The sequence below is a fragment of the Aquarana catesbeiana genome, linkage group LG12 (genome assembly GCF_042186555.1).
Source record: "Aquarana catesbeiana isolate 2022-GZ linkage group LG12, ASM4218655v1, whole genome shotgun sequence".
Taxonomy (NCBI): Eukaryota; Metazoa; Chordata; class Amphibia; order Anura; family Ranidae; genus Aquarana; species Aquarana catesbeiana.
In genome coordinates this window covers 221266546-221281787 of record NC_133335.1, presented here as the reverse complement: position 1 = coordinate 221281787, position 15242 = coordinate 221266546, and the positions used below count along the sequence as shown (strand labels likewise).

Genomic DNA, 15242 nt, shown 5'->3' with positions numbered 1-15242 from the left:
TCCTAGCGATAGGTGGCCTCTTCCATCTGGTAAGAGTCCCCAATTACCACATTGGTGTGCCACAGAAGATTCATGATCTGTCACTGGGTGGAGGAACACGAGTTAATCATTTTGGACTATTTTTTGATATTACACTGACTTTTTTCTTTATTAATGTTATTTTTTAATGCACACTGCACTTTATTTGTTTAATGTGTGTAGCACTTATCTACCTATTCCACTTACGATAGGTTTGGTAGACTTACACAATTAGTGGATTTATTTTTGCACTTTAATCGAGTGTATTTCATCATTTCACTTATTTGATTTGCACGATTTTTTTTTATATGTATTTTTGCCTGGTTTATATCACATGGTTCGCGGCAGTCTCTACTTTAGATCATTTCTGTTGTCATTTAGCACACTATATTCCATTTGTTTTTTTATCTATTTCTGCGACTTCAATTAGTCTTAAAAAAAACAAAAAAAAAAAAAGAAAAAAAAAAAAAAACAAAAAACCAAAAGCTGCACAAAGTTCATTTTTTAATTCACAGCCTATACACAAACACCCTCTAGTGGTCATGCCATGTCAATTCATTTTATCAGTTTACAGTGAACTAGGTACACCCCGGGTTTAAGTCTAAACACAATTTCTATGGAACAAGTTTCCTTTTGTTACAGTTAAGATGATTTTCCACCAAAAAGTGAACAAATCCTAAATCACAAGTATTATTTATATTAAAATCAGTGATTCCAATTAAATTACAAAACAGTTAAAAAAAAAAATTACAATATCCACAATTAAAATAATCAGCAGGTCTGGAGGAGACGCACTACAGACAAAAAAAAAAAAGAAAATAACACAATGGGGTTGATTTACTAAAGATTATACTTTTGCAACTGCTGTTGCTCCAGAGCTTAGAAAATGAGGGGGGGCTCTGCTGACTGCCATCATCCAATCACGTGCAAGCAAAAATGCGTTTTTTTTTTCTTTATTTTTCCTTGAATGTGATTGGGTATTTTTTTGTAAAGTGAAGCTTTACCTCATTTACCAAGATCTAGTGCAAATGCACAGTCTACATACCTTTAGTAAAATCAACCCCAATTTTTCCTGGTCAATGGCACAGATTTCCATCACTTTGTCAAAGAAGGGCTATTAGGGTGCATTTACACCTGCAAATGCCCCCCCCCCCCCCCCCGCCCCCGCCCCGCACTCCGACAGCCTGCGTCCAGGGCTGATCACTTGCATGTAATCACTGTATGAGGGAATACACATGAGTGGCCACCGTTAGCTGCGGGTGCCAACAGCCTTCTGGTGCTTTCAATGAGGCTGCCTCCCATAGCTAATCACAGGAACCCCCCTCCCCCGCTAAGGTTCTCACATCTAAAAATCGGAGTGCGGATGTGTTTGCAGGTGTGAATGCACCCTTAAAAGGGGCAGTTAAGCCAAACGTGATATTTCAGTTTTGAGTAGAAGGCAGAAAGGCAAGTCTCCCCCCCCGGGGTACTTGTATTGTTCAGGAGCTCCTTTGGCGAGATCTCTGCACAAGAGTTCCCAGGACCTCCATGTGCTGTGAGGGGAGAACCTCACCATCAGACGTAGGAAGACCGAGTGATTTCCCTTCTTGACTATCCACCCAAAATCAAAATCTTGGTTTAGGGTGGAGTGACTCTTTAAGAGATTGTCACCTAGAAGAACATATTTGTTAAAGAGGCTCAAGGCAACAACTGGCCCTCTGGCTGTCCGTGGCCCGTAGATCCAAGCTGAGACTTGTACTACTGAAGACACAGACCGCCATAATAATAATAATAAGTTGGCATTAGTGGGAGTGATTTTTTTTTTTCTTTTCAGCCCCCGGAACTCTTGCCAGTGAGGTCACATGACTACTTAGAACCGGTTGGCTAGGAAAGTTTCGTCCTTCAATGTCCTGTTGTTAAATCCATCTGGGATTCCGCCTGAAATGACAAAAAGCCCCCCAGCTCCGCTAACGTAGGCACCGGTTGCCCTCAAGTTCTTTTCGGTAGTGGTTCCAAGATGGAGAAGGTGGCCCCCCGACCACCCTCCCCGCTGCCAGTATTAAGCGGGGACCCGGATCCCGAAGTACTTCCGCAGCTGTTCCAGAAACACGAAGGTCAAGACGGTGTGCGGGACGAGCCTGATGCCGGCCGGAACAAGACCCTGAGAGTGAAGAAGAAAAAAAAAAAAAAAAAAAAAGGTCAGGCAGAAGAAGTGTACACAATGGCCATGCTGAAGGAAGAAGGCCTTTTCCAAAAAAAATTCCATCCTTCCAATTAAAGTACAATATGAATGCAATAGAAAAAGAAAAAAGAGCCGCTGCACTCCAATGATGTTCACTCAGATCCTTTTTTTATTGTGCCAACGACCGCGATAGCAGTCCCTGCCTATGAAACCTCCTCACTATCGCGTTTCACCCAACAGGGTGAAATGTGTTAGAATGTGGTCCCATGGATGAGGACCGCGAGTGTTATCTCAATAAACCAGGATCTAAGTGACATCATTGGAGTGGTGCAGCAGCTCTTTCCTTTCTCCTGTGTTGTTGGAGAGCAAACGGCTCCATATACTGCCTGCACCCCCGCACCTGAGGCAGTGCAGGAGGAAAATCTCACACATACATTACATCAGGGGTCCCCAACCTCAATGACCCAAATCCCTCCACAAACTGGGTGGGTGGGGGGGTGTGCTGCTATTCTCCCCCCCCCCCCAGGGGGCTGAGGGTTTAGGGGGCTGGGGGTGGTGTGTGCTGCCTGTCACCTCCAGAGAAGGGGGGGGGTGGTGGTTTGTGTGTGTGTGCGCGCTGACAAACTGGGTGGGGGGGGGGGGGGGGGTCGAGCTGGGGTGGTGTGCTGCTGATCCGCCCCCCAGGGGGCTGCTTGTTTAGGTGGCTGGGGTGGTGTGTGCTGCCTGTCACCTCTGGTGAAGGGGGGTTGGTGGCGCTTTGCGGTAGCTGGGGGGGTGTGCTGCCTGTCATCTCTTGGGGGGGGGGGGGGGGTAGGTGCTACCTGTCACTCACCTCTGGGGGGGCTGCTGGTTTAGGGAGCTGGGGTGGTGTGTGTGCTGTCCAGCAGCTGCGGGGGGGGGGGGGGGGGGGGGGGGAGATGTTGGTGTAACCAGTCACCTCCTAATGGTGTGCAGCTTGCCACCTGTTGTGTATGTGCCACCATCTCCTGGATTGGGGGGGGGGGGGGGGGGCATAGAGAGGGAAAAGAATAGTAATGCTGCAATAAAGGGAGTGGGCACCCTCTGGTGGTGGGAGATTGGCAGTGCAGGTTATGCTGGCTCGCTCGCCTGCTGCAGCACAGCCGACTCCCAATAAGCCACGGACCGACAGGGGGACCCCTGCACTACATGAAAGCAATAAGCCACAGTAACCTCCTATTAAGTTAGTGTCAGCAGTATAGCACCAGCATATCCAGCAGTGATTATACAGAACGCTGAACTGACCACAAGTCTAAACTTGAGCCATACACATTGGGGTCAGGCTATGATTAACCTACCAAATCCAGTACACCTGGAGGAAACAGGCACCCATGAGGAGACCATACAAACTCCATGCACCGTGTTACTGGTGTGAACTAAGCCCAGGAACGTTAGAGTTGCAAAGAAAGGGAGTGAACCTCTAAATCAAACTCGGGGTTTAAAAATAAATTCCAGGTATGGTATATTTTTACAGCTTAGACCAGTGTAATTAGGTATATACCTGTCAGGCCTGGGCTCCTATCTCTCCACAGTTACTCAGCTGTTTATGATCCTGCTCGTCAGTCCTGCCTAATTAAACCGTTCAGCCCAGTGGATCTCTGTCTTTGTCAACATCACAGAAACTATCTCCTGCGTTCCTGTTTAAAGACTGGCTTTGCTGACATCCCTTCTTGCTCCAGATCCTGTTTGCTGTTCCAATACATTGATCCCTGACTTCTGGCTTGGCAGATTATCCGTTCCGTTTACTGAACTTTGGCTATGTTTTGACTACGTTTTTTTTTTTTTTTTTTAATAATAAAAGTAAAAAGAACAAAGTGTGATTTAACTGTACTTCTGTCTCGGTCTGATTTCATGGTTTCTGACAATACCATACCTGGCTGACGCTCCCGAAAGCTGGAAACCCCACAAGCTGACACCACTGCGCCGGTGATTTCCACTTGCCTTCAGGTCCTTTGCTGAGCAGCCAGCCTGATGCATTGTGAACACAGGAGGTCAGCTTCTCAGCACAGGCTCCGTTCAGAGCATACTTTTAATTTTATGAATAAAAAAAGCATTCTCTGATTGGATGAGGTGGAGAGGCAGGGCAGTGGCATCACGCTCTTCACCTGGTTCAATCAGAGAACGCTTTGCATTAATTAAAAGGAGTGCAAAGCATCCTCTAAATGGCACCTCTTGTGTTCAGAGTGCATCAAGCTGGCCTCTGGGCACGGGACCATCACAGAAGTAGCCGTGTTTCCAGCTTGCAGGGGCATTGGCTGGGTATGGTCTATGCTGGAACAACGTACCCATGTAAAAATATATCCCTGAAATTCTTCTTTAAGCACACTTTAGGCTTGCTTTTTTTGATTGCTCGTTGATGTGCATCTCCTTAGCATATTAGCATGTATTGCGTTAGGTCTATTTATTATCATTGGGCCACAAACCAAAAAAATAAATAAATAAAAAAATGCATAAACAAACACACTGCAGCGCTTGTTTCCAGTTTGCATGCTTTGTGGTGCGCTAAGGTTCAGGTGGGATTAGGAACTCCATCTATGTATGTTGGGGTCCATTGAAAAATCAAATAAAAAGCACACTGAAAGCTTGATGGTACCACATGCATAATTTGCCCTAAACGCATGTCCCGGGCACCCCTTTAACCGTGCCCCGTCCTGCTATTACCTTGTAAAAAGCCAATGGTCCCAGTCTTGCCGTCTCCATGGCACAGTGGGCGACTCCCTGGTAGAAAGAAGACAGTGGTTAGGAAGAGGTGACCCTCCATGTGCCGAGAGTCAGAAAATGAGCATCAATACAACACCTACCCTGTACTCCCCCTTGGAATTCATCAGTCGCGTCTTCATGACATCCAGCGGCTGACAAAGGAATGTAGCGCATCCACCCTGCAAAACACACATGGCTGCCGTTAGCCCCTCCTCCTCGCATTTTATAAAGTGCAACTCCACCCCGATTGGCAAACGTAACCACTTCCGGACCACCGCAGGGCGATATACTTCCTAACTTAGAAGGGGGATATCGTTGTTATGGCAGAAGCTATCCTCTTGTTCGGCCGGCGGTCTGCTTCAAGATATAAGTGGTCTCTGCGGCGGATTCGCCGTAAGATCACTTTTATTGGCGGCGGGAGATAGGACCCCCCCCCCCCCCTATCTCCAGCGGCTGAGGCGATCAGATACTGTCACTAGCTGTGCATGGAGACGAGTGAGGGGAAGATGGCCCCCACCCATCTCCATACCATTGCATAGCTCTTAAAAAAGGGACATTTTTTTTAATCGCATTTTAGTGCAAATATGAGATCTGAGGTCTTTTTGACCCCAGATCTCATATTTAAGAGGCCCTGTCATGCTTTTTTTTTATTACAAGGGATGTTTACATTCCTAGGAATAAAGTGACACTTACTTTTTATTTTTACACTGTTTTAAAAAAAATAAATGAGAAAATATTATATATATATATTTTCCCCTAAAATAAGACCTAGCGTGATTGTCGGTGATGGCTGCAATATAAGCCCTACCCCCCAAATAAGCCCTAGTAGGTCTTATTTTCAGGGTAGGGCTTATATTGCAGCCATCACCGACAATCACGCTAGGTTTTATTTTCGGGGAAACAGGGTGTGTGTGTGTGTGTGTGTGTGTGTGTGTGTGTGTGTGTGTGTGTGTGTGTGTGTGTGTGTGTGTATGTATGTATATATATATATATATATATATATATATATATATATATATATATATATATATATATATATATATATATATATATATATATATATATATATATATATATATATATATATATATAAATATAAATATAAATACACACATATATATTTTTTTATTTTAAATGTGCCCCGTCCTGCCGAGCTCGCGTGCAGAAGCGAATGCATAGGTGAGTAGCGCCCACATATCAAAACGGTGTTCAAACCACACATGTGAGTTATCGCCGTGATCGGCACAGCGAGTGCAATAATTCTAGCCCTAGACCTCTGTAACATTAAACATGCAACCTGTAGAATTTTTTTTTTTTTTTTTAAACGTCGCCTATGGAGATTTTTTTAGGGGTAAAAGTTTGTCGCCATTCCATGAGCAGGTGCAATTTTGAAGCGTGACATGTTGGGTATCAATTTAACCACTTGACGACCGCCTCACGCCGATTTACGTCGGCAAGGTGGCACGGACAGGCAAAATCACGTACATATATGTGATTTGCCTTCCGCGGGTGGGGGTCCGATCGGACCCCCCCCCCCGGTGCCCGAGGCGGTCGTCTTTTGTCCCACGGCGATCGGAGATGAGGGGGAGGCCATCCGTTCGTGGCCCCCCCCTCGCGATCGCCGCCGGCCAATGAGAACATTCCTTTGCTGCTGTATGCTAAACAGCAGCAAAGGAAATGATGTCATCTCTCCTCGGCTCGGTAATTTCCGTTCCGGCCCGAGGAGAGAAGACAGGTATGTGAGTGCACAACACATACACACACAGTAGAACATGCCAGGCACACAAAACACCCCGATCCCCCCCCCCCCGATCGCCCCCCGATCACCCCCCCCCCCCCCCCCCGTCACAAACTGACACCAGCAGTTTTTTTTTTTTTTTTTTTTCCTGATTACTGCATTGGTGTCAGTTTGTGACAGTTACAGTGTTGGGACAGTTAGTATTACCCCCCTGTAGGTCTAGGATACCCCCTAACCCCCCCTAATAAAGTTTTAACCCCTTGATCACCCCCTGTCACCAGTGTCACTAAGCGATCATTTTTCTGATCGCTGTATTAGTGTCGCTGGTGACGCTAGTTAGGGAGGTAAATATTTAGGTTCGCCGTCAGCGTTTTATAGCGTCAGGGACCCCCATATACTATCTAATAAATGTTTTAACCCCTTGATTGCCCCCTAGTTAACCCTTTCACCACTGATCACCGTATAACTGTTACGGGTGACGCTGGTTAGTTTGTTTATTTTTTATAGTGTCAGGGCACCCGCCGTTTATTACCGAATAAAGGTTTAGCCCCCTGATCGCCCGGCGGTGATATGCGTCGCCCCAGGCAGCGTCAGATTAGCGCCAGTACCGCTAACACCCACGCACGCAGCATACGCCTCCCTTAGTGGTATAGTATCTGATCCGATCAGATCTATACTAGCGTCTCCAGCAGTTTAGGGTTCCCAAAAACACAGTGTTAGCGGGATCAGCCCAGATACCTGCTAGCACCTGCGTTTTGCCCCTCCGCCCGGCCCAGCCCAAGTGCAGTATCGATCGATCACTGTCACTTACAAAACACTAAACGCATAACTGCAGCGTTCGCTGAGTCAGGCCTGATCCCTGCGATCGCTAACAGTTTTTTTGGTAGCTTTTTATTGAACTGGCAAGCGCCAGCGGCCTAGTACACCCCGGTCGTAGTCAAACCCGCACTGCAGTAACACTTGGTGACGTGGCGAGTCCCATAAGTGCAGTTCAAGCTGGTGAGGTGGCAAGCACAAGTAGTGTCCCGCTGCCACCAAGAAGACAAACACAGGCCCGTCGTGCCCATAATGCCCTTCCTGCTGCATTCGCCAATCCTAATTGGGAACCCACCACTTCTGCAGCGCCCGTACTTCCCCCATTCACATCCCCAACCAAATGCAGTCGGGTGCATGAGAGGCATTTTCTTTATGTCCTCCCGAGTACCCCTACCCAGCGAACCCCCCCAAAAAAGATGTCGTGTCTGCAGCAAGCGCGGATATAGGCGTGACACCCGCTATTATTGTCCCTCCTGTCCTGACAATCCTGGTCTTTGCATTGGTGAATGTTTTGAACGCTACCATTCATTAGTTGAGTATTAGCGTAGGGTACAGCATTGCACAGACTAGGCACACTTTCACAGGGTCTCCCAAGATGCCATCGCATTTTGAGAGACCCGAACCTGGAACCGGTTACCGTTATAAAAGTTAGTTACAAAAAAAGTGTAAAAAAAAAAAAAAAAAAAAAAAAATATATAAAATAAAAAAAAATAGTTGTCGTTTTATTGTTCTCTCTCTCTCTATTCTCTCTCTCTTGTTCTGCTCTTTTTTACTGTATTCTATTCTGCAATGTTTTATTGTTATTATGTTTTATCATGTTTGTTTTTCAGGTATGCAATTTTTTATACTTTACCGTTTACTGTGCTTTATTGTTAACCATTTTTTTGTCTTCAGGTACGCCATTCACGACTTTGAATGGTTATACCAGAATGATGCCTGCAGGTTTAGGTATCATCTTGGTATCATTCTTTTCAGCCAGCGGTCGGCTTTCATGTAAAAGCAATCCTAGTGGCTAATTAGCCTCTAGACTGCTTTTACAAGCCGTGGGAGGGAATGCCCCCCCCCCCCCACCGTCTTCCGTGTTTTTCTCTGGCTCTCCTGTCTCAACAGGGAACCTGAGAATGCAGCCGGTGATTCAGCCAGCTGACCATAGAGCTGATCAGAGACCAGAGTGGCTCCAAACATCTCTATGGCCTAAGAAACCGGAAGCTACGAGCATTTTATGACTTAGATTTCGCCGGATGTAAATAGCGCCATTGGGAAATTGGGGAAGCATTTTAATCACACCGATCTTGGTGTCATCAGATGCTTTGAGGGCAGAGGAGAGATCTAGGGTCTAATAGACCCCAATTTTTTCAAAAAAGAGTACCTGTCACTACCTATTGCTATCATAGGGGATATTTACATTCCCGAGATAACAATAAAAATGATTAAAAAAAAAAAAAAAAAATGAAAGGAACAGTTTAAAAATAAGATAAAAAAGCAAAAAAATAATAAAGAAAAAAAAAAAAAAGCACCCCTGTCGCCCCCTGCTCTCGCGCTAAGGCGAACGCAAACGGCGGTCTGTCGTCAAACGTAAACAGCAATTGCACCATGCATGTGAGGTATCGCCGCGAAGGTCAGATCGAGGGCAGTAATTTTTGCAGTAGACCTCCTCTGTAAATCTAAAGTGGTAACCTGTAAAGGCTTTTAAAGGCTTTTAAAAATGCATTTATTTTGTTGCCACTGCACGTTTGTGCGCAATTTTAAAGCATGTCATGTTTGGTATCCATGTACTCGGCCTAAGATCATCTTTATTTCATCAAACATTTGGGCAATATAGTGTGTTTTAGTGCATTAAAATTTAAAAAAGTGTGTTTTTTTCCCCAAAAAATGCGTTTGAAAAATCGCTGCGCAAATACTGTGTGAAAAAAAAAAAATGAAACACCCACCATTTTAATCTGTAGGGCATTTGCTTTAAAAAAATATATAATGTTTGGGGGTTCAAAGTAATTTTTTTGCAAAAAAAAAATAACTTTTTCATGTAAACAATGAGTGTCAGAAAGGGCTTTGTCTCTAAGTGGTTCCAGAAGAGTGGGGTCGATGTGTGAAAGCTTCTAACTGTCTGGCAAAATGCCAGGACAGTTCAAAACCCCCCCAAATGACCCCATTTTGGAAAGTAGACACCCCAAGCTATTTGCTGAGAGTCATGTCGAGTCCATGGAATATTTTATATTGCGACACAAGTTGCGGGAAAGAGACAATTTTTTTTTTTTTTTTTTTTTGCACAAAGTTGTCACTAAATGATATATTGCTCAAACATGCCATGGGAATATGTGAAATTACACCCCAAAATACATTCTGCTGCTTCTCCTGAGTACGGGGATACCACATGTGTGAGACTTTTTGGGAGCCTAGCCGCGTACGGGACCCCGAAAACCAATCACCGCCTTCAGGCTTTCTAAGGGCATGAATTTTTGATTTCACTCTTCACTGCCTATCACAGTCTCGGAGGCCATGGAATGCCCAGGTGGCACAAAACCCCCCCAAATGACCCCCATTTTTGGAAAGTAGACACCCCAAGCTATTTGCTGAGAGGTATAGTGAGTATTTTGCAGACCTCACTTTTTGTCACAAAGTTTTGAAAATTGAAAAAAGAAAAAAAGAAAAAAGTTTTTTCTTGTCTTTCTTCATTTTCAAAACAAATGAGAGCTGCAAAATACTCACCATGCTCTCAGCAAATAGCTTGGGGTGTCTACTTTCCAAAATGGGGTCATTTGGGGGGGGGGTTTGTGCCATCTGGGCATTCCATTGCCTCCGAAACTGTGATAGGCAGTGAAGAGTGAAATCAAAAATTTACACCCTTAGAAATCCTGAAGGCGGTGCTTGGTTTTCGGTGCCCCGTACGCGGCTAAGCTCCTAAAAAGTCCCACACATGTGGTATCCCCATACTCAGGAAGAAGCAGCTGAATGTATTTTGGGGTGCAATTCCACATATGCCCATGGCCTGTGTGAGCAATATATCATTTAGTGACAACTTTTTGTAAATATATATTTTTTTTTTTTGTCATTATTCAATCACTTGGGACAAAAAAAATAAATATTCAATGGGTTCAACCTAGCCTCTCAGCAATTTCCTTGGGGTGTCTACTTTCCAAAATGGGGTCATTTGGGGGGGTTTTGTACTGCCCTGCCATTTTAGCACCTCAAGAAATGACATAGGCAGTCATAAACTAAAAGCTGTGTAAATTACAGAAAATGTACCCTAGTTTGTAGACGCTATAAGTTTTGCGCAAACCAATAAATATATGCTTATTGACATTTTTTTACCAAAGACATGTGGCCGAATACATTTTGGCCTAAATGTATGACTAAAATTTAGTTTATTGGATTTTTTTTTATAACAAAAAGTAGAAAATATCATTTTTTTTCAAAATTTTCGGTCTTTTTCCGTTTATAGCGCAAAAAATAAAAACTGCAGAGGTGATCAAATACCATCAAAAGAAAGCTCTATTTGTGGGAAGAAAGGACGCAAATTTCGTTTGGGTACAGCATTGCATGACCGCGCAATTAGCAGTTAAAGCGACGCAGTGCCAAATTGGAAAAAGACCTCTGGTCCTTAGGCAGCATAATGGTCCGGGGCTCAAGTGGTTAAATCGGCGTAAACATTAACCTTTCACAAATATAAAAAAAACTTTACTGTTGTCTTATCTTTTTTTTTATTCAAAAAGTGTATTAAGTATTGCAACGACCCGCCATTTTATTATCTAGGGTGTTAGAAAAAGAGAAAAAAAAATGTATGTTTGGGGGTTCTAAGTAATTTTCTAGCAAAAAAAAAAAAAAAAAAAAAAAAAAAAAAAAGGAGGCTCGGTCCTTAAGTGGTTAACATTGTTGTGCAAAGTAATAACTATATAAAAGCAACATTGTAACTTTTTTCTTGGGTTTGTAGAGCCTTTTGAAAGATGGCTTCAGCAGCCATTAAGGGCATGCTGATTGGACAGGGAGAGGCTTCGGAATTAAGTCAAGGATGCCAAGCCCCCCAAGCAAAGTGAAACTCAGAGAGGAGCACAGAAGCCAATAAAGGTAAGATTGGGCACAGGTTCACTTTAAAAAGGGAATCAAGTATGACTTGGCTTATGAAGAAACCCGAATAGGTTTTGAATCATAACTGTGCAGGTTTACTGATCAGAGATTTACATATTCTGTCCCCTTTGTTTAGCTTTACTTACTAAGCTTAGGTTCACACTAGATTTGGTGCGAATTCACAGCGGATTCGGAACCGCATCTAAAATCGCATCCTGTCCATGCAAACCGATTGCAGAGTGTACGTTGACGACAATCTGCAATTGATCTGCAAAACGCAGTGAGGCGGCGGGGGGGGCGCACCGGACCCCTGCTATGAAATCATCCTTAATCTGAAACTTCATTGAGTGTCAGAGGTCACTTAAGGGGGAAACAGTCAGCGAGGTCAGTACATGACATGTCTGTCTCCCCGCTTCTCAAATAACAGAGCGCCATTGTTATGTACTCTCGGGATCTAGAAGACGGTGTGTGAGGTCAGGCAGTTGACAGGACAGTAAATGTCAGACTTCAGGAGAACTCTGACACGTCTGCTGAACGATCAAACTCAAAGTAAAAGATCAATAAGGGAGCAAATCTAAACATTTTATAATGTGAATATTCAGAAGTTTTCATAAACAGAACTATGATGGATTCTTTTGAAATATAAGAACTTAATATTACTGTGTGTGAGGGAAGGAAATCAGGAAAGAACAGGACACATTTCATTTGACTTCTTACTAGGAGGAAGCTGTGGACACAATTGTGGTCTCTGTGTTTGTGACAGAGAAAAGGTTACAGTTCCAAAGTAATGAGTAAATGTGAGAGACAGAGGAAAAAAAGAAAAAGAGAATTAAAAAAATAAATAAAAAGGCGAGAGAGAGAGAGAGAGAGAGAGCGCAGATCGAGAGCGTGTGCAGAGAGAGCAAGAGAAAGCAGAGAGAGAGAGAGATCGCGAGAGAGGGTGGAGAGCAGGAGAGCGAGAGAGGGTGGAGAGCAGAGAGCGAGAGAGGGTGGAGAGCAGAGAGAGCGAGAGAGAGAGAGAGCGCGAGAGAGAGCGAGAGAGAGAGAGCGCGCTGAGAGAGAGCGAAGGAGAGAGAGAGCGGCGAGAGAGAGCGAGAGAGAGAGAGCGCGAGAGAGAGCGAGAGAGAGAGAGCGCGAGAGAGCGCGAGCGCGAGAGAGAGAGAGCGAGAGAGAGAGAGCGCGAGAGAGCGCGAGCGCGAGAGAGAGCGAGCGCGAGAGAGAGAGCGAGACGAGAGGAGAGAGCGCGAGAGAGAGGAGCGCGAGAGAGAGAGAGCGCGAGAGAGAGAGAGCGCGAGAGAGAGAGCGCGAGAGAGCGCGAGAGAGAGAGAGCGCGAGAGAGAGAGAGCGCGAGAGAGCGCGAGAGAGAGAGCGCGAGAGAGAGAGAGCGCGAGAGAGCGCGAGAGAGAGAGAGAGCGCGAGAGAGCGCGAGAGAGAGAGAGCGCGGGAAGGAGAGAGAGAGAGCGCGAGAGAGCGCGAGAGAGAGAGAGCGAGAGAGAGAGAGCGAGAGCGAGAGAGCGAGAGAGAGAGAGCGCGAGAGAGCGCGAGAGAGAGAGAGCGCGAGAGAGCGCGAGAGAGAGAGAGCGCGAGAGAGCGCGAGAGAGAGAGAGCGCGAGAGAGAGAGAGCGCGAGAGAGAGAGAGCTGCGCGAGAGAGAGAGAGCGCGAGAGAGAGAGCGAGAGAGAGCGAGAGCGCGAGAGAGAGAGAGCCGCGAGAGAGAGAGAGCGCGAGAGAAGAGAGAGCGCGAGAGAGAGAGAGCGCGAGAGAGAGAGAGCGCGAGAGAGAGAGAGCGCGAGAGAGAGCGAGAGAGAGAGAGCGCGAGAGAGAGAGCGAGAGAGAGAGAGCGCGAGAGAGAGCGAGAGAGAGAGAGCGCGAGAGAGAGAGCTGCGAGAGAGAGAGAGCGCGAGAGAGAGAGAGCGCGAGAGAGAGAGAGCGGCGAGAGAGAGAGCGCGAGAGAGAGAGCGCGAGAGAGAGAGCGCGAGAGAGAGAGAGCGCGAGAGAGAGAGAGCGCGAGAGAGAGAGAGCGCGAGAGAGAGAGAGCGCGAGGAGAGAGAGCGCGAGAGAGCGCGAGAGAGAGAGCGCGAGAGAGAGAGCGCGAGAGAGCGCGAGAGAGAGAGAGCGCGAGAGAGAGAGAGCGCGAGAGAGAGAGAGCGCGAGAGAGCGCGAGAGAGCGCGAGAGAGAGAGAGCGCGAGAGAGCGCGAGAGAGAGAGAGCGCGAGAGAGCGCGAGAGAGAGAGAGCGCGTGAGAGCGCGAGAGAGAGAGAGAGAGAGAGCGAGAGCGAGAGAGCGAGAGAGAGAGAGCGCGACGAGAGCGCGAGAGAGAGAGAGCGCGAGAGAGCGCGAGAGAGAGAGAGCGCGAGAGAGCGCGAGAGAGAGCGAGAGCGCGAGAGAGAGAGAGAGCGCGAGAGAGAGAGAGCGCGAGAGAGAGAGAGCGCGAGAGAGAGAGAGAGCGCGAGAGAGAGAGAGCGCGCGAGAGAGAGAGAGCGCGAGAGAGAGAGAGCGCGAGAGAGAGAGAGCGCGAGAGAGAGAGCGCGCGAGATGAGAGAGCGCGCGGAGAGAGAAAGCACAGAGCGAGAGAAAGCGAGAAGAGAGGGGGGAGAGAAGAGAGGGGGGAGAGCACAGAGCGAGAGAAAGCGGAGAGCAGAGACAGAGAGAGAGAGCGGGGGGAGAGCAGAGAGCGCACGCAGAGAGAGAGCAAGAAAAAGCAATACGATAGTGACCATAAATAGAAAAAAAAAAAAAAAAAAAAAAAAAAAAAAAAAAAAACTTACTGCAATTGAACTGGCAAGAAAGTGGGTGAATATGTTATCAGACATGACGCCGGTGTTCAGAACTAGCTGCTTAGCCTGGTCATAGCATGCCAACTGCAATAGGGAAAACACAGCAATTAAAAACAAGTCACATGAAGAGATTTTACACATTTATCATTTAAAAAAGGTACAGGCACAAAAGCTCTTATAAATATAATTCCTCAATAGCACAAAAAGATATAAATCCACTTTGGGTGCCAAACACCTCTGTACACCCAAATATCACCATATAATAGTAACAGTGACACCACAGTGCTGTACATAGCCTATGCAAAGAGCAGAGCTGTGGGAAGGGCCTAGCAGACTCCACCCACTACAGGCTGCTTGCAGAAAACTACAGGAGGGGGCGGAGACCAGACCAGTCACCCTGCACAAGAAGAGAGAACAGCACGGAGCGGTCTTTCTTACAAAAAGAAAAAAAAAAAAAAAAAAAAAAAGTCTCACACCGGATTACTGCACAGATCAGGAAAAAATATACACAAAGCATTACCAAGATTCAAGGAAGAATACACAAGATGAAGGTATGTACAGGCTTTCCTTATCCCAGAGTTCAGATTGAAAAAGCAAACAACCTGCTATGCGAGAAGTATGTATGTGGTCACCAATACCCTTCTTATAAAAATGGTGGGTGTGGGCCCCTTAAAAGGAAACCAAGTAGTTATTTAAACAGTTTATCATGGACTTACCTGGCCCACAGTTACAAGGGCTCCCCTGGTGGATGCCATGGTACCCCCGGAGAAAAGCCTCCGGAATCCCTCTGAATGGGAAGAATAAGAGTATTTTATTATTTTTCTAAGCACAAACATGGCAGACCACAAAATCACCCAATTCCACCAAATCTACCTTCTTTGAAGACTCTGTACATGCCGTCCAGTGCGTGAGCATAGCTAAAGTGGAGACAGAGGAGATGACAATCACACAGA

General features: G+C 46.0%; 1 protein-coding gene across 1 annotated transcript; it reads right to left on the bottom strand.

Moving 5' to 3' along the window:
* Nucleotides 1-505: 505 nt before the first annotated feature.
* On the bottom strand, nt 506-15206 carry SLC25A10 (solute carrier family 25 member 10; the record flags this gene model as incomplete). Its single annotated transcript, XM_073606734.1, is given in 6 exon segments — nt 506-2158; nt 4859-4915; nt 4999-5076; nt 14281-14373; nt 15006-15076; nt 15163-15206. Coding segments are annotated over 6 exon segments (445 nt in total), but the record flags the coding sequence as incomplete, so codon positions are not given.
* Between the last annotated feature and the right edge of the window lie 36 nt (nt 15207-15242).